General features: G+C 52.6%; 2 protein-coding genes across 7 annotated transcripts in view; both read left to right on the top strand.

Moving 5' to 3' along the window:
* Positions 1-11,163, top strand: part of Traf3 (TNF receptor associated factor 3) — a 103,395-nt gene extending 92,232 nt beyond the window's left edge. For all 6 annotated transcript variants that reach the window (XM_057782415.1, XM_057782417.1, XM_057782416.1 and 3 more), the window contains 2 exons: positions 4,485-4,659; positions 5,401-11,163. In XM_057782415.1, coding sequence (XP_057638398.1) covers positions 4,485-4,659; positions 5,401-5,972 — 747 coding nt within the window. In that variant the 3' untranslated portion in view covers positions 5,973-11,163. The remainder of the gene's footprint in view (positions 1-4,484; positions 4,660-5,400) is intronic.
* Positions 11,164-15,376: 4,213 nt separating this feature from the next.
* Amn (amnion associated transmembrane protein) lies at positions 15,377-22,204 on the top strand. Its single transcript, XM_057783288.1, has 12 exons — positions 15,377-15,419; positions 15,938-16,056; positions 16,135-16,179; positions 20,242-20,338; positions 20,453-20,670; positions 20,803-20,940; positions 21,039-21,147; positions 21,234-21,316; positions 21,426-21,581; positions 21,655-21,824; positions 21,916-22,009; positions 22,100-22,204. Exons 1-12 carry the CDS (start codon positions 15,377-15,379, stop codon positions 22,202-22,204), a joined length of 1,377 nt encoding a protein of 458 aa, XP_057639271.1.
* The last annotated feature ends 813 nt before the right edge of the window (positions 22,205-23,017 follow it).

Below are 23,017 nucleotides of genomic sequence, written 5' to 3'. Positions count from 1 at the left end.
TAGGACTTGTGTGCCAAGTTTCACTTCCTAAAGTGAAATCAAGCCAAACTGCTTTGTTTTATACACATATCTAACTTTAGGTCACCACAATAATCCAAAGACACCCCCAAAACAATAAAGATATAAACTTGCAGGGCTTGAGAGAGATTTCTGTGGCTAAGTTACTCTCTCAGAGGACTAGGGTTTGATTCCCAGCCCCATAAGTCCATTGCCAGGGACTCTGGTGCCCTCTTCTGGCCTTTTTGGGCATTGCATGCATGTGACGCCATGGGTGTTAAAGGAAATACAATCAAAGTGTATTTGCATTTTGCTGGCTCAGGAAAGGTTGTTGTTCTTTGTTTTTTTAGAGCTTTTTGTTGTTGTTGCTGGTTTTGTTTTGTTTTTGTTTTATTGTTTTTTGATACAGGGTTTCTCTGTGTAGTCCTGGCTGTCCTGGAACTTACTCTGTAGACCAGGCCAGCCTTGAACTCACAGAGATCCACCTGCATCTGCCTCCTGAATGCTGGGATAAAAAGCATCAGCTGTCTTGAAGTGTTTCTTAACAGAATTTTAAAGGACAGCAGGGTGTGTCGGTACATGCTTTTGATCCCAATACTTGGGTGACAGAGGCAGGAGGATTTCTGTGAATAAAAATTGGGTCTAAGGAGATGTGTCTTGAGTAAAGTGTTTGTCACACAAATTAGTCCAGTACCCTAGAGTCTGGGTGACCGCTATGTGGGCCTGGAAACCTACCTGGTGGTCCAGTGCTATAAAGGCCTACAGACAGATCTGGCTAGCTAGACTAGTCACAGCAGTGCGCTCGGGGTTAAGTTGAAAGAACTTTCTGAAGCCGGGCAGTGGTGGCTCACGCCTTTAATCCCAGCACTCGGGAGGCAGAGGCAGGTGGATCTCTGTGTTTTGAGACGGGGTCTCACCAGGCTGCCTGGGTAGGCCTTGTTCTTGTCACCCCCTTTTTTCAGCCTCTTCAACAGCTGAGTTTACAGAGCTCTGCCATACTAGCAAACCAACTTTTCTTTATCAAAACGGTAGCCTGGGGGATGGAGAGATGGCTCAGCAGTTGACAGCACAGTTTGCTCTTCCAGAGGACCTGGGTTCAATTCCCAGCCCCCACATGACCACTCACAATCTCTGTAACTTCAGTTCCAGGGAATCCAACACCCTCATACAAACATACATGCAGGCAAAACACTAATGCGCATAAAATAAAAATAAATCATTTTTTATATGGCAGCCGGGCATGGTGGCATACACCTTTAATCCCAATACTTGAGAGGCAGAGACAGGTGAATCTCTGAATTTGAGGCTAGCTAGGTCTACAAAGCGAGTTTCAGGACAGTCAAGGCTACACAGAGAAACCCTGTCTCAAAAAACAAACAAACAAAAAGGTATCCTGGATGAAGAACCAAAGGGTAACCTGGGAAATTTAGTGATCTCCTGTCCCAAATGAAACTAAAAAGGACTGAGTGCATAGCTAAGTGTGCTTGCCTAGCATGCCTGGGGGGGGGGAAGGGGGGAGAGAGGGAGCTGGTAAAGTAGTTTGTGGATAAAGGTGCTTGTCACCAAGTCTGACAACTTGAGTTCACGTATGTAGTCCAGGTACCTGGGAGGCTCAGGTGGGACTCTCTTGAGTCTGAACAGTAGCATCATGTGATCTATGACTCAAAGGTAAACAGGCCAGCTGGTTACAAACTGGATAAACTACATGTGCTGCTGCAAGTTGCTGAGTCCTTGCAGTAGGGCTCAGGTGCGCGTCCGCAGTCCACACGGAACACCACCACACTCCCACTGAGCAGGGTTGTATGGCCAGGGCCTAGTGACCTGAAGGTGACAAGGTATAGCAAAGGACATTCGCTATAGCCCTGACGTTCATACAGCTAGTCATCTGTGTCTCTAAGAAACGGGCCCTAAATTGGGTTGTTTATTCTGTGTGCAGACTGCTGCTTCCCAGCTCCTGAACTTGCGAATTAAACTCCACACATGCAACCTGCACTTAGAATGGACATTTATAGAAACATTGCAGTGGCAGAGTGTTCACCAAGGCACCTCAGGAATTAAGTCACTTGTTGCTCACATGCTCACAGAGAAGGCCTGACACAGACCTGTATTCTGCTTTGAATCTGTGTTGGTTTTGCAAGAGGAAGGCCTGTCTGAAAAATAACACATCCCTTGCTGGGATGCAACTCCTAAGTTGTTTGGGTGAGCCCATTTGTATAGAACATGTACCTATATACAGAATATGTGCCTCTGTCTCTGCAAGGTTTACCAGGTGCCGAGGCAATGCCCTGTATTAGGGAGACCTTCATGGCCAGTGCAGTGGTCTTGTCCCTTCCTGTGCATGTCACTAGTTATTGGAGAGGAGCACCTCAGGGCCATGGAGCTCAAAGTGACTAAATGGCTTGTGCTAGGCCATGCTGCAATCCCTCGTGGTCCTCTAAGTAACTAAACATTGTCTCTCCCACCTTGGTCAGGCTTTTTCTTTTTACCAGTACCCATAGTAGCTTACTTTATGAGGACAGTTCATTCAAAGGACACCAAGACTGTGGGTGTTCGTTAAAGTCAATACAATTGACTCCCAGAAAGCAGGTTTTTTTTTTAAGCTTGTGACAAATTGTTACACAGAACCATCCAGTACAGGTTTTGTTTTGTTTTCTTTTTTTTTTAATATTTATTTATTATGTATACAATATTCTGTCTGCGTGTATGCCTGCAGGCCAGAAGAGGGCACCAGACCTCATTACAGATGGTTGTGAGCCACCATGTGGTTGCCAGGAATTGAAGTCAGGACCTTTGGAAGAGCGGGCAATGAATGCTCTTAACCGCTGAGCCATCTCTCCAGCCCTCAGAAAACAGTTCTTATGGAGCCGAATATCCTGTGATTATACGTTCTTGTTTAAAATAGACAGAGGTCTGGAACAATGGCTTAGCTCACAGCCAAAAATAAAATAAAGAGACATTCATAGCAGGTGTTTTTGAAGATTAAAGACGTCTGTGCTGTATGTGGGGGTGGTATATGTGCACATGTGTGTACATATGTATGCCTATCTCCAGCTTTTTATATGGATGTTAGAGATTTGAATTTATGCCCTCTTACTTGCACACCAAGTGTTCTTACCTTATCCTTCCTAAATGTCAGCATCAGGTTTCCTGGAGAGAGCCAGGGAGATTTGCATCAGCCTTTCACTCTAGTGAGAGAATCCAGACCTGCCTTGTTTGTTCCTTCCTGGTTGGTGACAGCCAACAAAGGTGCCGACACCCAGAATTTCAAATATAGACTTCCAAAAGAAGAAGTGAAGATGGTAGGCTGTCCCTGGGGCTGTCCCCTGAGCACCCTGTGTGACCAGCGGCTTCAGAGCTGCTCTACTGCCTTTGGAGGTTATTTGCATGAATGGAAACTCTTATGATTCTTGGCTCCATCACAGGAGACAGACAGGCTGGAGCACAGGGCTCTGTTACCCTCCCAAGTGGAATGGTATGTTTCTATACAAAGCTTTGCCGAGTTACTTAAGACAGTGCAAAATTGGCAGGCCCTGTGTCAAGACAGTGTCTCTACTTGCATGTGTCCTGGTGCCCCTGAGTGCAGAACCTGCTCTCGTGGGCCAGCCCACTTAGCTCTTCCTAGGCCTCGGCCCCGTACGTAGCGAGCTGTCCTTCTCTCGCCAGCACCCGGGGCCTCTGGTAGCGGTAGGATAGAAGGAGTTCTTTGTTTCCGTGGGCCTTGGCAGTTCTAGGGTCCCCCTCTGTAATCATAGAACAGAAGCAGCATGTCTGTTCTGAACCAGGCAGCAGGGTAGGCAGACAGTGCCAGGTGACTCCATCATCCTGAACCTGATTCTTTTTGATTGGTAGGAGCCAGGGGTCTTGGGCCTTGAGAATCTTCTACTACTTAGACAAGCTTTGGCCTTAGTCCCTTCTTCTCTGTATCTGTGGCAACCTGTGGTGCTGTAGGTACAAGTGGATACAAGGTGTGAGGCTTATGGCAGTCTGGTGAACAGGTAGGGAACACTATTAGTGTGAGGTCAAGGTCACTGCCAGAGTTCTGAAAGGAAAGCCGGGCGGCAGTCACGCGATGCCTGGATACAGGTATGTGACACAGGCAGTTTGGTCATCCCAGAAGAAATAGCCTGAGATGGGGAGGCCTGTGTAGGAGCTATGGGCAGGAAAAGGAAAAACTACTTCTGGGCCACATGCACACTTACGGTATTGGGTATTGTCCCCTTTCGTCTGATCAGCCCTGCCCTTTTGGTGACTATAAAAACACTGCCGACTGGATGTGATGGCATGTTAGCCAGGTCTTGCATGAGACAGATCATCATCTGATGCTTCCAGCTCCACTGTGTTCTGCACAAGTGCTTATGCCCAGGAGACTAGTGGTCTCAGCCAGTGGATGCACAGTGATTGACAGCTCCATTTGGCATTTGGGGGTGACAGCACAGCATGCCCAGAGTTCTAACTGGTTTTTACCTTTAACCCCTTTGGTCTGGAAGCGAGTAATAGACAGCCAAGCAGAGAAACTGAAAGAACTCGACAAGGAGATCCGCCCCTTCCGGCAGAACTGGGAGGAAGCAGACAGCATGAAGAGCAGTGTGGAGTCCCTTCAGAACCGTGTGACTGAGCTGGAAAGCGTGGACAAGAGTGCAGGGCAGGCGGCTCGCAACACAGGTGAGATCATTGGGTCTGAGGTAGCTGTTCCCACTTGCCACGGCACTGCTGCCTCAGGAAGTGGTGTATCAGGCGCAGCACATGCAGCCTTGAGGCACCGGTGTTGTGTACTGAGAGTCCTCCAGCAGAGACAGGTTTTCACTTAGATTTGTCCTTCCACAGTAGTCCCAGCATGGCAGGGTGCACTGCCCTCCCTTGGAGAGGCTGGACCACAGCATGCCAAGTCCTGTAAGGTCAGGGTGCCACAGACACACTCTGAGGGCCCAGAGGCAGGAGCAGACCTGCAGGGGAGGTGGGCAGCCTATTGCCCAAGTATCTCTGTGAGCATGTGTGTGCTCCGAGCTGTGAGTCTGGATGGGTGCAGAGATGACGTCCATGAAAGGATTAGGGAGTAGGGGTCGGTTATTGTGCTGCGTGGGCTGATTAAGCAGACAGAAGGCGTGTGGTTAGAATAGAATAGGAGACTGCTTAGACCTACCTAGAGCCTAGTGTCCCTGTGGATGCCAGGGCCATAAGGCAGGGGAGTGTGGGCAAGTGGGCAGCCAGGCTCTGACAGCTGTGGCCTGACAGTTGGTCCCTGTGGCGACCAGAGGGGAGGGGAAGGAAAAGTTAATACTTTGCACGTGTCTGCTGTCTGCAGTCACAGTGGCATCTGCGGGCTCCTGTTCCAGACACTGGTACATATGCGCTTCTCTGATGTTTGCATGTCTCCTTTGCCAAATGTTTTCTTGCATGTGGCAGGCCTGCTGGAGTCCCAGCTGAGCCGGCATGACCAGATGCTGAGTGTTCATGACATCCGCTTGGCCGACATGGACCTGCGGTTCCAAGTCCTCGAGACCGCCAGCTACAACGGTGTGCTGATCTGGAAGATCCGTGACTACAAGCGCCGGAAGCAGGAGGCTGTCATGGGGAAGACCCTGTCCCTCTACAGCCAGCCTTTCTACACAGGCTATTTTGGCTATAAGATGTGTGCCAGGGTCTACCTGAACGGGGACGGAATGGGGAAAGGGACACACTTGTCGCTGTTTTTTGTCATTATGCGTGGAGAATATGATGCTTTGTTGCCATGGCCATTCAAGCAGAAAGTGACACTCATGCTGATGGATCAGGGGTCCTCCCGTCGTCATCTGGGGGACGCGTTCAAGCCTGATCCCAACAGCAGCAGCTTCAAGAAACCCACTGGAGAGATGAATATCGCCTCTGGCTGCCCAGTCTTTGTCGCCCAAACTGTTCTAGAGAATGGGACGTATATTAAAGATGATACAATTTTTATTAAAGTCATAGTGGATACTTCGGATCTGCCTGACCCCTGACAAGTAACTGGGGAGGTGGATTCAGCAGAAGGTAACTCCTCTGGGGGGTTGAAGCGGTCTGTCTTCACGAAGGTCCTCGCCCTCAGAAAGGACCGTGTGGAACAGGGTAAGCAGCCGGAGGAGGAAGGAGAATGCGTGGCTGGCAGGAGGAGCCACACGTGAAAACAGACCCCAACGGATTTCCTAATAGACTAGCCACACTCACTCTGAAGAATTATTTATCCTTCAACAAGATAAATATTGCTGTCAGAGAAAGTTTTCATTTTCATTTTTAAAGATCTAGTTAATTAAGGTGGAAACATATATACTAAAAAGAAACATGATTTTTCTTCCTTAACTTGAACACCAAAAAAGAAAACACACGTGGAGGTAGCAGGATGTGTCAGCATGTTAATTTAAAAGGAGAACTTATGAAATAATAATACAATTCTGATATATTCATCCTAAAATTCAAGAGTGCAATCTTGTTTCAAATATAGTATACTGTCTATTTTTAAGGCCTCATCTGGTCTCTGTTTTAATAATTTGTTTGTCAGAAGGCCCTGAGTAGACATAAAGTCTCTAAATTCAGAAGTCATTTTTAATTTAAAGTTCTATAAGTAATTGTTACTGCAACATTTTGTTTTAAAACGTTGATAGACTGATATTTCTTGGAAGAAAATGTAAAATATCAAACACTGGTTATCACTTGTGATAGGAAAGAGAATATTCAACCTGTCGTTATTTCTCGTTAGAAATGTAACCCTTCAATATCTGTCGTAGTTAGTGACACTACTTCACAATGACTATGAGAGGGACAATGCTCATGGATGCTGTGCATCATTTCAGACTTTAAATTGTTTTCACCCTAAAATAGGGCATTAGTTGAACTTTGGAGTTCTAAACAAAATCCTGTAGGTTTTTAAAATTCTGCCCCATGTTTAGACAAGCTCTCTGTTGCTGACAGCGCCAGCCTTGGCCTCCAGTGTCCAGTGTACAAGGATAGGCAGGCAAGCTGGCTACAGGAGGCCCCAGCAAGTGTTTCTCATCCTGTCATACTGCTGCATTCAGCTAATGATCTCCGAAAGCAACGTCTGTGTTCAGAGATGGTGGCATACGGTACATGTGCCTTAGATGTGACATGCTGCTTCTTGTCCCTGGGTTTGCGCTCACCATGATTCTAGAAGGTAATAGTTTAACCAGATCTTTGTCTCTCCACCACCAGACCTTTTCTCTCCCAGGGCCCTCAGACAACTCCAAACCTGCCTGGGGAAGGCAGGCCTCCATTGACAGCTTCTGGAGGCTCTGCTGCTAAATATTCACAAATTCCAGTTCTAAGTCCCCAAGAGCAGCTCAGTCCCACCCCAAGGGAAAGAGGTGTGCCACACCCTTCCAGGTCTGCACAAGGGCCCTGAAAACCCCCACAGCATGAAGGAGAAACCACCCTACCCTAAGCATTCCCAAGACCGGACCACTGGTCTAGGGGCCTGCGCAGGCTGGCCAACAGCGGCCCTGGCCTCCCTGTTAGCAGGCTAGCCAGCTGATGCCCAGCCTGCCCTGTCCAGATGGCACTCTAGCTTTCACTGTTTACGTCTCTCGATGGTCCAACTGTGATAGAAGCCTGAAGCCCTGCCCCGGTGCCCCTTTTGCTATGCACCACACTTCATGGTGCTCTCACACTGATGGGTGCTACACGCGACGGGTGCTTCTTAGGCAAAACCAATGTGTGCGAACCACCACATCTGTGCCACTTGCCCAAAAGGCGCGCCCACAATTGGCCAGCTGGGCCCGCGCTTCAGACTGCCTGCCTCTGGGCTCTCCCCATGGTTGCGCGGGGACAGCTGGGTTGGTGCCTGATGGCCTACCTTGTCTCTGGTGCTGCCATCTGTCCTGGGTGTGCCTTTGTCCCAGTGCCTGCTGGAAGTACCCTCCTCCTGCACACCTGTCCCCGTGCTTCCACGAGCGACCTCCTGGTCTCCAGCACTTGCCCTGCCCTTCCATGCTGAAACATTGGTTCTTTACCTGCTGCTCCTTTCTCCAAGCTCTCCTGAGATCACGTTGGGGTCAGTGGAAAGACTGCAGAGCCCACGCCCTCTAAGAGGTGCCGTCTTCTTCTTCCAGGCCTGTCCCCCAGGGTTCTTCCCCAAAGACCTGGCTGGAGTTGAGAGAACTACCTGAAAGTCCTTAGCTGGCCTCAGGTAGCTTTTCCATGGCCAGGTATCAGCAACAGGGATACTCCTGCAGCACCCCCTTTGAAGAAGTCAGTGCAGTGCCAATAGGTAGATGCCAGTAACATCATGAGGCTAATTAGATCATGTCTTTAGGTTTAGACCCTGGTATGAGGGTGACCTTGAGGTATCCTCAAGTATTCCCTCCCTGTTAGTGAGACTTACAAGACTCTTCCTATGTGATGTGGGTCCTCTTGGCCTCTTCTAGGTACCTGCAGGATGTGAGTAAACCAGCTAAGTAACTGTTGTCCCTGGGATGAGGGTCCAGCGTGTCACAGCTTCCTCTAGTGTGTCTCTTGCATTTCTTGGTAACAGTAGAATAGTGGCAAGCTCATACCCTTGTGCCCTGTCTCTTAATGTGTGAAGGACGTGCTGAGACACGTCTCCTGGGAGGTGTGGAACAGGTCACACCCTGCCTGGGTGTGCCTTGCTCTGCTCCGTCTCAGCATTCCTTGGTGCCCCTTTGGTGCTCACCACCTGGGCCAGTTTGGGGCTGTGGGCTCAGCATAACTGAGGCCCTGTTGCCAGTTCTGGCAGCCAGCCCTCACCATTTCACAGGGTCCTGGCCACGAGAAACGCAGGGTGGTCATGCAGTGCGTGTACCTAGCTGTGCAAAAATGTCAATTGCTCATCCTTTAAAGGAACATTTGTTCCATGACCTCCATGAGGGAATTGGACATAACTCCCATAAGTCCTGCTTGCCTGGGGCTGTGTCCGTACCTGCTCAAAACTGCCCCTGGGAAGATGCAGGCCATTAAGTATCAGTGTGTCCTGAAGCCTAAACCATGACTTTTGGGAGTAGCTGGAAGCCTCTGTTAGAAACAGCCCAGGAGCAGGCCGGGACTACCTTCCTTGGTCAGAGGAAGAAAGGTAGCCCGAAGGGCCCTGGTTGGGCCTCTTTTACTTCTTGGGGACAGACAGACCCAACCAAGGCCATGTAACATGCCAGGCTGTGGGTGAGACTGCAGAGTGTGTGTGATGGACTCATGGAGGGGAGCAGCACCCGCACCCCAGCCCACCCAGCTCCGTTTCTGTAGAACACACGCTCAGCATTTGAAGAAGCAAAGGGCTGTTGAGAGGGCCTGCACCTCAGTCCACATCCATCTCCCCTTTTTGGAGTAGCCCATGCACAGATGCACCGGGTCCCTAAGACAGCACAGCTGAGGGAGGTGACTGCTATCCTGCCTCCTTTCTTTCTCTGTTCTTTCTCCATTTCCTCCAAGGACTGGTACTCCAAGGAGCCAGGCATGAAGCACTGTGGCTTTGCTTCCTGGGCAACCTCCAGCAGGGTCTTCAAACCCACCAGCACCAGATCCCCTTTGAATTGGCTTAATCTGACTATCTGTGGTCACTTCATAAGGACCTAGAGGTCAGATACAGTCCCTTGTCCGTAGCTGGCCACCTTCCCATACCTCGTTAGTGCCCCAGAGTCCCACCTGGAGTTGGGACCTGACATTAATGCTCTAACTGAACAGTACATGGTAGCAGCCGCCCATGGCAGGCCTGACAACCGGTGGACTGCGTCCAGTAAAAGAGAGGTGGTCTGGGCATGCCACGCAGCAGGGTTCCTGGGTGGACTACTCCTGCCAGCCCAAGAGGAGACCAGGGGCAGTGCCAGTGCCAATAGAATGGCCCTTGCCTCTTCTTTCCCCCTGCACACTGCCAAGCATTGCAGGGACTGCTGCACTTTGTACCTGGCCAAGACATTTCCCAGCTGACAGGTGACAGGGTGGGTCAGTCCCTACGCTTCTGTACATCCCTCAGCCTGGGACCATCAGTGGATGGAGAATGACTTGGTGGAGCTTAGGGTACATTTTCTTTCTTTTTTACTTTCAATCCAGCCTTTTCCTGACTAGACTGCAGGAGAGCTAGTGTGAGTTCCAGGCATGCCATGGTTTCTGAGTGTGTGTAACAAATGAGGGTGTGCCCCCAAATCTCAGACTAAGATCACGGTTTGTCTTCCGCTTGCAAATGCATAGCAGCTGTTTTCTCCAAACTAGAATGTATCCGCAAGGCCTGGGTCAGGTGAGGTGATAGTTGGCAAGTGACCCAGCCATCATTAACTGTCCAGCTGGTGCTGGTTGCCATGGGCACCCTGGCATCAGGGAGCCGGGCCAGTAGCCCGTCCCAAAGGTCTGAACATATCCCAGCCTGTTGTCCACTTGGAGGGTTCCCTGCACCGTTGCATGGCAGATGGGCATGACCTACACCAAGGCAGCCATACAGCTAAGCAGGCCCAAGCAACCAAGCAGACTGACTCATTTCCATTGCCACACCATGTCTGGAGTCTTTCTTGTGAGGTATGGAAAGGAGGTAACAAGCCCAGGGTTACTGTGCCACCCCATAGTCAGTGGTGACTGGCATACACCTTTAGTCAAGTAAGATAACCTTCAAAGGCAAATCAATGACCTAATTGGAAAACACAAAAGCTGGCCTTCCTTCCAAAGATTTCCCCAAGAATCTGTAGGCGCTGACTGAGGAAGTGGGGGGGTCAGTGCAGACTGTTGTGGAGTTGTGTTCTTTTCTCTGATGGCATGCCTCTTGTGTTCAGTTCTTTTACCCAGAAACAAAGACCAAAGAAGGTCAATCTCTCATTTGACTGTATTTTTAATCTGACTGTTGACACTTGCCGTCTGTAGTAACCGCTGGCTGTGAGGCCCCATCTTGACAGTCCAAGTGATTGTGACCAGTGATTAGTCCCGTGTTCTTCCGCTCTTCTAAGAAACCGAGACAGTGTGCATTATTGCTCAGCAATAATCCTGTCCCTAGGAGTTAGCAACATGTCTCATTTCCTGATAGCATTATGATGTTTCAGATTCTGTTTACTATATGTTAAATGTGGTTTCATTTGGTATTTATTTGTGTTTTGAGGTCTTGCGATGTTTCTGTTCTGCTGCTAATAATAAAGTTTGTAAGACTGTAGAATGCAAAATTTTGCAATGCTAAAGTGTCTATTAGAGGAAAATAAAGCTGATTTAAGAGTCCTGCTCTCTCTCTCTCTCTCTCTCTCTCTCTCTCTCTCTCTCTCTCTCTCTCTCTCTCTCGACAACGTTTTTCTGTGTAGCCCTGGCCGTCCTGGAACTAGCCATGTAGATCAGGCTGGCCTCGAACTCACAGAGATCTGCCTGCCTCTGCCTCCCAAGTGCTGGGATTAAAGGTGTGCAACACCACCGGGCAAGTCCTGCTGGGCTTTGGGTTGGGTCTCTTCCAGCTGTTTTCATAAGTGGCTGTGACAGCTGCCTGGGGACACCCTGTGGCTTAGAGGGAGCCACCCTTCATTCCAAGCTGCTACCATCCTGAGATACCAGAAGGTTCTAAGCAAGGCCTTCTTGCTCATGTCATCCCGGGTCTTGCCTGCAACTCACAAGCTGTGACTTGGTCCAGGGTGGAGGACAGAGCACCGGTGAGAACCAGAGCCACAGGTACCAGAACTAGATATGCCCAGCCTGAAAGGAGCTCATGTTCTGAAAGGTCTGTCTTAAGTGGAGAACATGAGGCTTACAGAGGGAGGCAGGGGTGCTGCCTGGGGGCGTGCACTCTGTCCTAGACAGTAGGACAATAATCAACACATCTAATTTTTAAAACCCCGGGAGAATTCAAAGCTACCTTCCCTGTCCTGTCCAAACCCTGCCACAGTGAGTTCTCCATAAGCGCTTCTGGACCACCTGCAGCAGAACCCTGAGCACAACTGAAGAAGAGAACCCAAGGGACTCCTGGGAGCTGGCGGGGCTTGTGGGCCCAGGCTGAGGACAGGGATGACAGCGGGCTAACCTCTGGCATAGGGCTATCTCGGTCATGCAGACACACCTACACCTATGAAGGTTTCTGTCAGGGAGCATGATAGCATTTGTCCCTAAGGTCCCATGTAGAATGAGTCCTCTGGTGGATTTGGACTGCTGGACCCTGCACCTCTACCCTTTGTCTGGTACTGCAGCCCCCTGGGGTGGAGCATACCAGCCAGGGTCATGGCACTGAGCTCATAAGGCTTGCCCTGTATGCTCCTAGCTCTGGAACCTGGGGCTCTGCCCCCACCTCTCTAGGGTCCTGAAGACAGCCCCGTGACCACACTGGATGACCAGGTCACAGGACCTGCTCTGGGGCTGCTCCTCACTCAGATGCCACCAACCAAACTACTCCCAAGCAGCCTTTGTCCCTGCAAGGACCCCGCCCAAGGAGGGACGAAGGGTGTTCAGGCCTGGAGTCAGCAAGCCTGGCCTCCAGCTGTGACTTCCCCTGGCCCAGAGACTTCAGACTCAATACAAAAGAACAGGAGGCGACAACTGGGCATGTGTGTGTGGGGGGGGGGAGAAGGACAAAGGCTGCCGGCTCCTCATCCTGAAACAAACAGGCCAGTGTCTCAGAACAATGCTCCTTGGAGCCCCCTGCCATCCCCACTGTCCTTTCCTACTGCCCACAGATAAAGGAGTGCGAGCTGTGCCCTGCCTCCAGAAAGCCTGCACACACCCCAGCAGGGAGGGGAAACTGGCTCTGGGACCGACTTTTAAGATGGAAGAATGAACAGAGGCTGAGTGTTGGCAGCTGCTCCCAGCATTTGAATCTCCACACCCCCCAAAGCTGTATCTAGCCCAGTCGCAGCAGCAAAGAGCCTGCCCCTTCTAGCTCCTTGTCCACCATCGAGCCTCCCGTGCCCTTGCCTCAGTGCCTTAGTAGGCTCTCTATTTCTGCAGACATCTTTGTCCATCTGTCCCTTACTTACCCCTTCCCGTCATTCAGGATTCCGCAACCCTGGGTAGGCCATGAGCTACAATGGCCAAGCACAACACCAACTAGATAGAACATTCATTACAGTTTGAATGAATGAATGGGAAGCCTCATGGTGACTGTACTCCCTAGTGTACTGACTGTCCCTAGCAAGAGAGATGGCTTCCCTGGCCTGTGAAGGTTGACTGTGTACAGGTAATCTGACACAGGGTGGAGTCAAGCCGAAAAAACAACTGCCAAGCCCCTGGCTCCTCCTTTCCCTGGAGTAGCCCTGCTGTGGATACTCCTACATTCGGGCTCTGCATTCTCACACTTCCTGTGAAGGTCCTGATCAGTTCACAAGTGTGTGTCTCCATGTGCCTGAGTGCCTAGTAGCGTGTTTGCAATCAAGGCTTTTGTAGATACCCTGCATGCTAGTCCCAGCCATTCCTCCCTGACCCAGCCTTCCTGTTGCTACCGTTTAGTGCTGCTCCTTACAGGAAGCCCCTTTGCCCAGGTGCTCTCATTACCCTTCCCATGTGGTCACCATGCAGCTCTGAGCACCCACATGGCCAGGGGAGCTTGTGTCCCGTGGGTAAGTCTGGCTCAGCAGTGAGGCAGAGCCCAGTCTGCCACTGCTTCCTCTCCAGCGAGAAATAGAGCTACAGGCACCAAGAATGTGACCCCCGAGTTTCCTTTGTGGATGGCCTTGGCTGGAAGCCAAGAGCAAGCCCCCCCTCAACAGTTACACCTGCTGAGCCAAGTGAGCTGATGCCCCCTTTGAAGGGTAAAGGGTTCCCTGGCCAGTTTGGGCCCAACCTGGGTGTGGAAATGAGTGCCCCCTAGTGGATGAAATGCTTTCTGCATGGGAGAAGGAAAAGTGGAGGGTAAGGACCGAACTCTGGAGATGAGTGGATAACTCCAGGGAGGAGGGCTCAGGTAGTCCCAAAGTCTGAGTGGCTCTTCCATCAGCAGCCCTCCCTCTGCCCACCACCTTCCCTGCTCTGCCTCCCCTCACCCACACATCCATCCACCTGTTATCAGGACCTCAAACCCAAGCTGATCCCTCCAACACCCCTGCTGTGGCAAAACACCCAACAAAGGCAACCTCAGCAAAGAACATGTATTTGGGCTCACGGAGTGCATGGCTGGTAAGGCATGGTGGAATGCCGCAGCCGGTCATACTGGTCCTACTCTGGTATGCTTCTCAGGAAGCAGAGATTATTGCTGCCGCTCAGCTTGCTTCCTTCTACCTTTGTGTTTAGTCTGGAACCTCAGTCCATGGGATTGTGTTGTCCGTATTTGATGCGGGTCTTGCTTGCTTCTTCTCTGGAAATACCTTCACGGACACACCCAGAGGCGTTTTCATGGAGACCAATTAGCCTGTCAGTGAAGTCTAACCATCGCACCCTGTTCACTCACACTCCTTTGCTGGTGCTTTCTGCACTCAGCCATTTTGCCCCACATGGACATGCAGCTGGGCAGGGCTGGATCACAAGGGACAACTCCCAAGTTACATGTGTACCTCTGGACAGGGAGACTGCTTCCCAGTAGCTATCACTGTCCCTATTTGCCAACCCTCCATCGTTTCAGCATCCCCCAAGGGATTCCCTATTAAAATAAAAGTCCACACCTCTCCTCCCCCTCCCCGACCACCTTCTATCCCATCCGAATGTACCTAGCAACATCTTCACCCAGAGCAACAGCTCTTTGGCCCACCCCTCCTTCACAGCCCACCCTCCTCTACCCACCGTCCTCACACAACCTATTCATGTCTGCCTGCATCTAGGCACACTGCCACCATCCACTGTCCCCTACCCACCCACACATCAGTCAGCCACCCTCTGCCACTGACCTAGTCAGTCTCTGTCCAGCCACCACCACCTCCCATTGCTCACAGGCATAATACGGAGCACCGGGAGCCCCATCTGCCCCGTACCAACGGAAGCCCTGGCGTAGCCTGCACGACAAAGCCCCCTCACGCTCCACTACCATTTCGTGACTGGCTGTCCTTTCGTTTATTTCATTGATCCTTTTCCATCCATTTTCCACAGTTCACCCGGCCTATCTTCTACCCACCCACCTTAACCGTCCATCTGTCCAGGAACATCACACTCTGCCCTACCTGCCGGTTCACCTTCAGAACCACTACACGTCTTCCGGTCTCCAGCACACACAACTGCTGCAGACCATAGACTCAGGCCTGGAGAAGATGGGCAAAGATGCCTGAGCCCCCAGGGTTATTGGCCACCTCCATGCCATGTCACAGGGAAAGTCAGACCAACGCCCTCTTACTGGGCACTCCGGGCCCTGAGTCCTAAAGTGCGGATGCTAAGATCACCGGGAAGATTCCCCAAGGAGCCTCAGGAGACAGCTGGGCGGGTCGGAGGTAAATGTGTAACATCTGGGCGACCCCTGCCCCTCAGCCCCGCCCGGTCACATGGGCCCTCGGAGCAAAGTCCGCACCTGCGACGTGAGAGCCTTGGCGGCAGCAAGATGGGCGCTCTGAGCCAAGTCCTGCTGTGGCTGCAGTTCTGCGGTAGGCCGGGGTCTACGGCTCTGAGGCTGTTTCTCTAGGCCCGAAGGGTCGCGATCTCAGGAGAGGGTGGGAGAAGGAGGCGGCGTTCTCAGCCTGCCTCGATTTCCCCGTCCTCCGGCGTGGGCTGGTGCCCAGGAGGTGGAGAAACCGCAGTCCTGCCCTGTGCACCTCGAGCTACTCGCGGCTCCTCTGCGCGCAGTAGGGAAAGGGCCGCCGGTTCCCGCTTCCCGGACGCCTCTTTGCGCCCAGTGCGGACCCCATCCCGAGAAGTCAACGACGGGTGGACATGGGCGACGTCCCGTAGGAGGGCATGTTTGAGAGGGCTCTGCTGATAGGCTAGGAGTGCATCGGAGAACGCCGCGCAATGGGGTGCTCGTTGTGCTGAAAGACCAGGACCGGGATCAGGGCCACCTCGGGTACCCGATCTGCACCAGGGGTGTGGGCATCGCTGCTGCGCTTGCTTCTCTGGAGGGCCGCCTTCCCAGAGGGAGGCAGACACTCAGCCTTCCTTTCTTTAGCACTAACTCGGGCCGCCTACAAACTTTGGATCCCCAACACCAACTTCGATACTGCGTCCAACTGGAACCAGAACCGGACCCCGTGCGCCGGAGATGCAGTCCAGTTCCCGGCGGACAAGGTACCTTGATGGGGGCTTGGGGGACACTGGGGTGGGGAGGTCTACCAGCTACACAACTGACGCCGCCTCTTGCTGCAGATGGTGTCGGTCCTGGTGCGAGACAGTTATGCCATCTCTGACATGGTAAGGCTCGGGGTCACGGGGGCATGGCTGTCACAGGGTCGCCGAAGGCCCATTCCCAGGACTCTGTGCGTCGCCATGGAGCCGCTGGGTGGAGATATTCTCTGGGAGGGGGCATCAGAGAACACGTGGTGTCTCACAGCCCAGCTGTCCCCTAACCCCTGTCTGAAGGCCACGTTAGCAACCTGCTGGCAAAGCTAGCTCCAGATAGCCCGGAGGGTTGGAATCAAGAGACTTATCAGCCCGCACATGCTAAGGCTTCAGTGCACCAAAAGTTGACGGCCTCGGCGACCCGCGGCTCAATCCCTGTGGTTGGTTTTGTTTCTGTTTGTTGGTTTTTGTTGTTTTTCAGGAGGTTCCCCTCCCCCACCCCGTATATGGGTGTTTTGTCTGGGCACCGCATGTGTGCAGTGTGCACACAGGCCAGAAGAGGGCGGGGGTCACTTGGAGCTGGAGTTACAGATGTTTGTGAACCACCATGTGGGTGAAATTGAAATTTATGCCCTGGCAATGCTGAAGTATGCATGAGCAGCCGGTGTATGGCGGTTCTGTTGAATCTGGATTCTGTTCTGTTCTGTTGAACAATGTGAGTTGGGTTTCATGTTCTAAGTTGATGAGGTCAACTCGCCAGGTCTCCACTTTGCTGGGAGGAAGAGCAGGCAGTGCTCTTATCTGCTGAGCCATCTGTCCAGCTCTCCTGGGGTTCAAACCTGGGTCCTCCAGAAATACAGCCAGTACCCTTAGCTTCTAAGCCATCAAACAACACCAAATCAAATGAAACTAAAAGAAAAATATTTCATGAAATATTTAAATACCCACTTCAGTGCCAAAGGGTTTTTTGTTGTTGTTGTTTGTTTGTTTTTGTTTTGTATTGCTTTTGGGGTTTTTTTTGTTTTTTTTTTTTTTTTTTTGGTTTGGGTTTTTTGTTTTTGTTTTTTAGAGACAGGATTTCTCTATATAGCCCTGGTTATCCTGAAACTTATTTTGTAGACCAGGCTGGCCTTGGACTCAGCAACTGAGTGCTTCTGCCTCCCAAATTCTGACTGACAAAAAAATAATGTTCTGTGGGTCAGGGTCTCAAGTAACCCAAGCAGGCCTTGAATTCACTCTGTAGATGAGACTGACCTGGGACTTCTGATCTTCCCATCATGCCTCCAAGAGGCTGGGATTACAGGTGTGAGCCACCAACCACAGCTCAGTACCCAAGTCCTGCATTGAATGCACGCTGGGGCTCACGGGTGTGGCAGACCTCGAGAACAGTCCCTGTCGGGGCTACAGCGAGGTTGCCCCTACCAGTTTAAAACACCCCCTCTCCGGCCCCGGGGACTTGATGCATGCAGAGGTGAGAGCTTTGCAGGCAGCAGCTGCTGAGGGGCGCCTCTATTACCACACGACAGCCATTGTTCCTTTCTCCCCTCTCTCTCCTCTTCAGCATCCCCAGCTCAGGGTGTGACCTGCCTGGGGGTGTCTACTAATGGACAAGGGCATGGGTCACTTTGAAGAGGCAGAATGTCACCCCTATTTCTTGGGGCCCCCTCCAGCTCCCAGTGATATCCTGGCCCTCCCCCTTTACCACTCAACACAGGGGGCTTCCTCATGGTTCTGATTGTCACAGAGAACCTGTATGCACACTCAGCAGAACATTAGCATCTGAGGTGCCGGTTCTCCATTCTAGAGCATGGGCTGTGTCTCTTAATATCTCCACCAGCTTCTTTCTTCTATGAATTTAAGACATGATGATGGCGCAGGAGGCAGAGGTGGGCAGATCTCTGTGAGTTCAAGTTCAGCCTGGACTACAGAGCAAGTTCCAGGACACCTAGAACTACACAGAGAAACCCTGTCTCAAAAAACCAAAACAAACAAAAACAAAAACATTATATTCAACTGTTCCATTGGTTCTTCTCATAGGAAAAATGCCAGTCGTTCCTCCTGTTTTCAGGCCTACTTATTTCTCTCTTTCTTCTTATTGGACATGCTTACTGCTCTTATGGAATTAGGAGCTCTTGTCATGTTGTCTTGTTAATGAAAAAGCATGTAATATTTCTCTACTGAGTGTCATGTTGGCCCTAAGTTGTATGACAGCACATTATAGAAATTCTACTGCTGACCACATAGTGGCTCCCAACCATCTGTAATGAGATCTGATGCCCTCTTCTGGCCCGCAGGTGTACATACAGGCAGAATACTGTATACATAATAAATAATAAAGAAAAAAAGAAATTCTATTACTAAAGTTAACAGCTTTTTCAAAAGTTAAATAGGGTGTTGAACTTTTAAGGGTCTTTTTTGTTTGTTTTGTTTTTCAAGACAGGGATTCTCTGTGTTACAGCTCTGACTGTCCTGTAAATCACTTTATAGACCATGCTGGCCTGGAACTCACAGAGGTCCACCTGCCTCTGCCTCCCGAGTGCTGGGATTTAAGGCATGTGCCACCACCGCCCGGCTCCAAAATCAGGTCTTGAAGCTCTCCCCATTATTTCATGTTTCTGCCTCAGTCTCACCAGTCCTCATACATGAATTTGGTACTTAGTCATCCATCCACTGTTCTCCTGGACTTCTTTGCTGCCTTCTGTGGAGTCTGGTCTTGGACACCTGTCACTGAACATCCTCAGCTGGATCAGTCCTGGTGTTTTTTATGTATTTTTTTTTATTATTATTTATTTATTTATTTATTTATTTATTTATTTATTTGGTTTTTCGAGACAGGGTTTCTCTGTGGTTTTGGAGCCTGTCCTGGAATTAGCTCTTGTAGACCAGGCTGGTCTCGAACTCACAGAGATTCACCTGCCTCTGCCTCCAAATGTTGGGATTAAAGGCGTGCGCCACCACCGCCCGGCTCCTGGTGTTTTTTTGTTTGGTTGGTTTTGGTTTTCGAGACAGGATTTCTCTGTGCTACATTCCTGACTGTCCTGAAACTCGCTTTGTAGACCAGGCTGGTCTTGAGTTCACTGAGGTCTGCTTGCCTCTGCCTCCTGAGTGCTGGGATTATAGGTGTGGGCCCCCACTGCCTGGCCTGATGTGTATTTCATCTAGTGCTCGCCCTCTATCTGGGGTGATTTTCCACATTCTCTTCATACTTCCTCTTCAATTCTGTTCATTTTCTGTGGTGCTAGGCAGGTGCTCCACCTGAGCTCTCCTGCAGCCCTGCTCTTTATGAAAATACATCCACTCATATGGGTGTATGTGTCACCTCCTGTCCGTCTGTCCCCAGCTGTGGGTGGAGTTCCTTGCTTTCAGTGTGTTTCACGCTTGGCGTGGGTGTAGCTGCTCCGTGACCTCATCTTTCCTCTCTTGTACGAGCTTTTGGGCAGGTCTGAAACTCTGGGAAGACCAGAGACCCCGCCCTGTCCCCTCATGGGTACAAGAGCCTGGGTGGTGAGCGATGATTAATAGAACCTGATGGCCCTGCATGGCGCAGCTCCCACGGGCCGCCATCCCCTCAAACTCTGGGAGGATGGAGGGATGAGGGTCCTGAGACTCGGGGGACCCGGAAATGGTATATTCCTTTACGCACAGCGTATTTCTAGCATAGACCCGAATTTGAGTGGCGAGGAGGAACCATGCCACGAGGTATAGGCACTCTTAAGTCCCCTGCCTTCGCCGGCATCCCTCTCCCCGCAGTTGAAACCCGTCCCCAGTAGCTGTGGACATTTTAAAGTTTGGCTTCTAGGACCTGGGAGACCTTTCTCCAGGGTGCTGGGTGCTGGCAAGTGCCACCTCCTGTCCCATGGATTCCCAGAGTCTCAGTTGTGTCCTGCCCCTTAGTTAGCATCGGACTCTGCCCCCTGGCCTATGTGACCCTCTAGCCTCGGCTTCAGATCAGAGTTGGGGGTCCTTTAGGCCTGGCACATGTTGTGCATGGTGTACAACACCCTTCTCTTTTCTCTCCCTGGTGAGACCCAGCTCTTCCTGTTAGCCTTAGCCAGGTTAAGGTTCCCGGGCCCTGACTCCTTCACCGAGATGCCCGCCAACATCTCAGCTTGGGTTTTCCTGGTGCCAGGGAGGTGTTAGTTGGGCGTAGTGCGTACTTGGGCCATGTGCCACCTCAGTCCGCGCCTCCCGCAGCTCCTGCCACTAGACGGGGAGTTCGTCCTGGCCTCGGGAGCCGCATTCAGCGCTGCAGGAGTCGGCTCGGACCCGGCCTGTAACTCCGGAGAGAAAGGTGAAGAGGGCGTGTCTCGGAAGCGGACCTCGGGGAGTGGCTAAAGTGGGCGTGCCTTGTAGAGGGCGGGGCGCGGGCTCAGCGCGCTGCCTTGGTTGCTGCCTGCATCCATAGGCGCCCCGTTGCTCTTCCAAAATCCCGACCGCTTCTCCTGGCTTGACCCACACCTGTGGAGCTCTGCGACCCAGGCGAGCGGCCACTTCTCCGTGGACGCCGAGCGCGTGCCCTGCAGCTACGACGATGTCCTCTTCCCGCGCGACGGATCTTTCCGCGTGGCGCTCGGCCCGGACCCCAACCCGGTGCACGTCCGCAGCGTCTCGGCCGTGGGTCAGGTGAGCAGGCGGGAGGGCTCGGGTTCCATCCCCTGTGCGCATCCCTAAGGAGTCCTACAGCTGCGCTCGTGGCCCCGCGCACTCAGACTCCCTCCTCGCCTTCCTGGCCACCCGTGATGCCGACACCCACAGACGTTCACGCGCGACGAGGACCTGACGGCTTTCCTGGCGTCCCGTGAGGGGCGCCTGCGCTTCCATGGGCCGGGCATGCTGAGAGTGGGCTCCCAGGCCTGCACCGACGAGTCGGGCTGCGTCTGCGGCAATGACGAGGTAAGTGAGCCTTGGCGGGGGACAGCGTGAGGTCGCTCGGCCGTGGGGCGCTTGGCTGTCCCTTGCTTTCCTGCACTCACCGCCATGCCCCCTCTCAGACGCTGCCGTGGATCTGCGCGTCTCTGCTGCAGCCCCTGGGCGGCCGCTGCCCCCAGGCCACCTGCCGCGACCCGGTACTGCCCCAAGGACAGTGCTGCCACCTCTGCGGTGAGCGCCCCGCCCGCCCTCTAATGCGCTCCCAGCGGGCTCCCTTCTACTGGGGTCTGCGGCGTTGACCTGTACTCCCGTTGCAGGAGCTATCGTGTCGTTGACCCACGACCCCACATTTAACCTGGAGCTGTACCGAACGCGGCTGCTGGACCTCTTCCTGAAGCAGGTAACGAGGCCACACGGAGGGTCCCGGCTGCTGGCAGCTGTGCCCCAACTCTACTGCCCTCCCCCAGGGTCGAAGGCAGAACCCCCCCATCAACGCTCTTCCTTCCCAGCCCCAGTACCAGGGCCTGCAGGTGGCTGTGTCCAAGGTGCTGCGCGAGGCCCACACCGAGATCCAGGTGGTGCTGGTGGAGACAGAACCCCAGACCGGCGCAGCGGGGCGGCTGGGCCACGTGCTCCTGCAGGACGCGGTGGCACAAGGTAACCTCGTGCCCTTCCGCCCCTCCGCTGGCCCAGCTGTCCCGGCGCCGCCGCTGAATCGCCCTCGTTGCAGGCGGCGAGCTCGGCATCCTGTCGGCGACTCTGCGGCAGTCGGGCAGGCCGGCGACCGGAGGCTCCACGCTGGATCAGGACCGGTCCGGGGCCTGGCTGGCGAGTGGCGTGGCGGCCGTGGTGCTGCTGGCACTGCTGGGGACGGTGGGGCTGCTGCTGCACCGCAGCGGGAGGCTCAGGTACCCTGGCCCCTCCCGAGGGCGGGTTCCCAGGGGTTCCCAGAGGCTGCCCAGGCTGCCCCAGGGGTTCACCTGCACCTGCATCCCGCAGGTGGACAAGGCATGAACAGGCTGAGCCCGCATCTGCGGGACTGCCGCTGGGTTTCCGCAATCCGCTTTTCGACGTGATGGTCTTCAAGCAGCAGGTGAGAAGGCGGCAAGAAACTCTGGGGGCCTTCCCAGGGGCTGGTACTGGGCACCTTGAGCCCCCTGACCCTGTAACCCCACAGCCACAGCCCTCAGTGGAACATCTCGGATCAGCCCAGAAGGTGGACATCGACACCGACTTCAGCTACTTCGTTAACCCACTCTTTGCCGGGGAGGCAGAGGCAGAGGCCTGACCTTCTCTTGGGAGAGTCTAGGCCTCCAACCCGTGGACTCTTCATCCCCTCCAAGACATGACTTCTCTCCATCAAGACGAAGACAGGCCTACCTTGTCTAATAAAGGGTTATTTGGGTTTTTGGGTTTTGTTTTGTTTTGTTTTAACCTGCTAGCATAGGTAGTCGGTCACATTTCCTACTTCAGTTTACTTGAGTTACGGGGGATCTGAACTCAGGTCCTCAGACTTGATCCACAGGTGCTCTTACCCACTCATAGTGTTTTGTTTTGTGTGGGAGCCTCACCCTGTATCCTAGGAAGGCATTAAACTTCGGGGCTCAAGTATCTCCCTACCTTAGCCTCTAGGGTTAGCTGGGGCTTTAGGTGTGGCCACTGAGGCTGGGATGGACCTGTCCCAGTCGCTGGCCTGCTCTGATTTGGTCTCATGCCAGAGGAAAGCAGGCGGTGACCTTTCAACCGTATCACTGCCTGGTTCGTTCTCACTACCCCCACCCCCATTTTTTTGGTCTGTGTGTTGTCATCCCTGGTTATGGGGGCGAGGAGCAGGGGTTTGCTGTTTGTAGCCACACAGGGGACAGAAAGCTTCAGCTCATCTCAGGGGCCAGCTCTGGCTTACAGAGTGGTAGAAAACAGCAGTTTCAGTTCTTAGTAATTCTGTGGGGAAACACTGTATGCGTGCTAGGCGTGGTGGTGCCGAGAATCCCAGTGCTAACAGTGGAGGCAGGAGGATAGAGAGTTTGAAGACAGCCTGGGCAGCACTGCAGACCACTCTCTAAAAGCAAAAACAAAGAAACTATGCCAAGAGGAGGGGTGG

The sequence above is a fragment of the Chionomys nivalis genome, chromosome 10 (assembly GCF_950005125.1).
Source record: "Chionomys nivalis chromosome 10, mChiNiv1.1, whole genome shotgun sequence".
NCBI classification, from domain to species: domain Eukaryota; kingdom Metazoa; phylum Chordata; class Mammalia; order Rodentia; family Cricetidae; genus Chionomys; species Chionomys nivalis.
Note: the sequence above shows the minus strand (reverse complement) of the source record. Positions and strands in the feature narration are given on the sequence as shown.

Bases quoted from the DNA above. Each gene is read 5' to 3' on its own strand.
- Amn (XM_057783288.1), top strand. From the start codon at position 15,377: ATGGGCGCTCTGAGCCAAGTCCTGCTGTGGCTGCAGTTCTGCG. The intron at 15,420-15,937 runs GTAGGCCGGGGT...TCCTTTCTTTAG, and splicing joins GCTGTGGCTGCAGTTCTGCG to CACTAACTCGGGCCGCCTAC. The intron at 21,148-21,233 runs GTGAGCGCCCCG...CTCCCGTTGCAG, and splicing joins ACAGTGCTGCCACCTCTGCG to GAGCTATCGTGTCGTTGACC.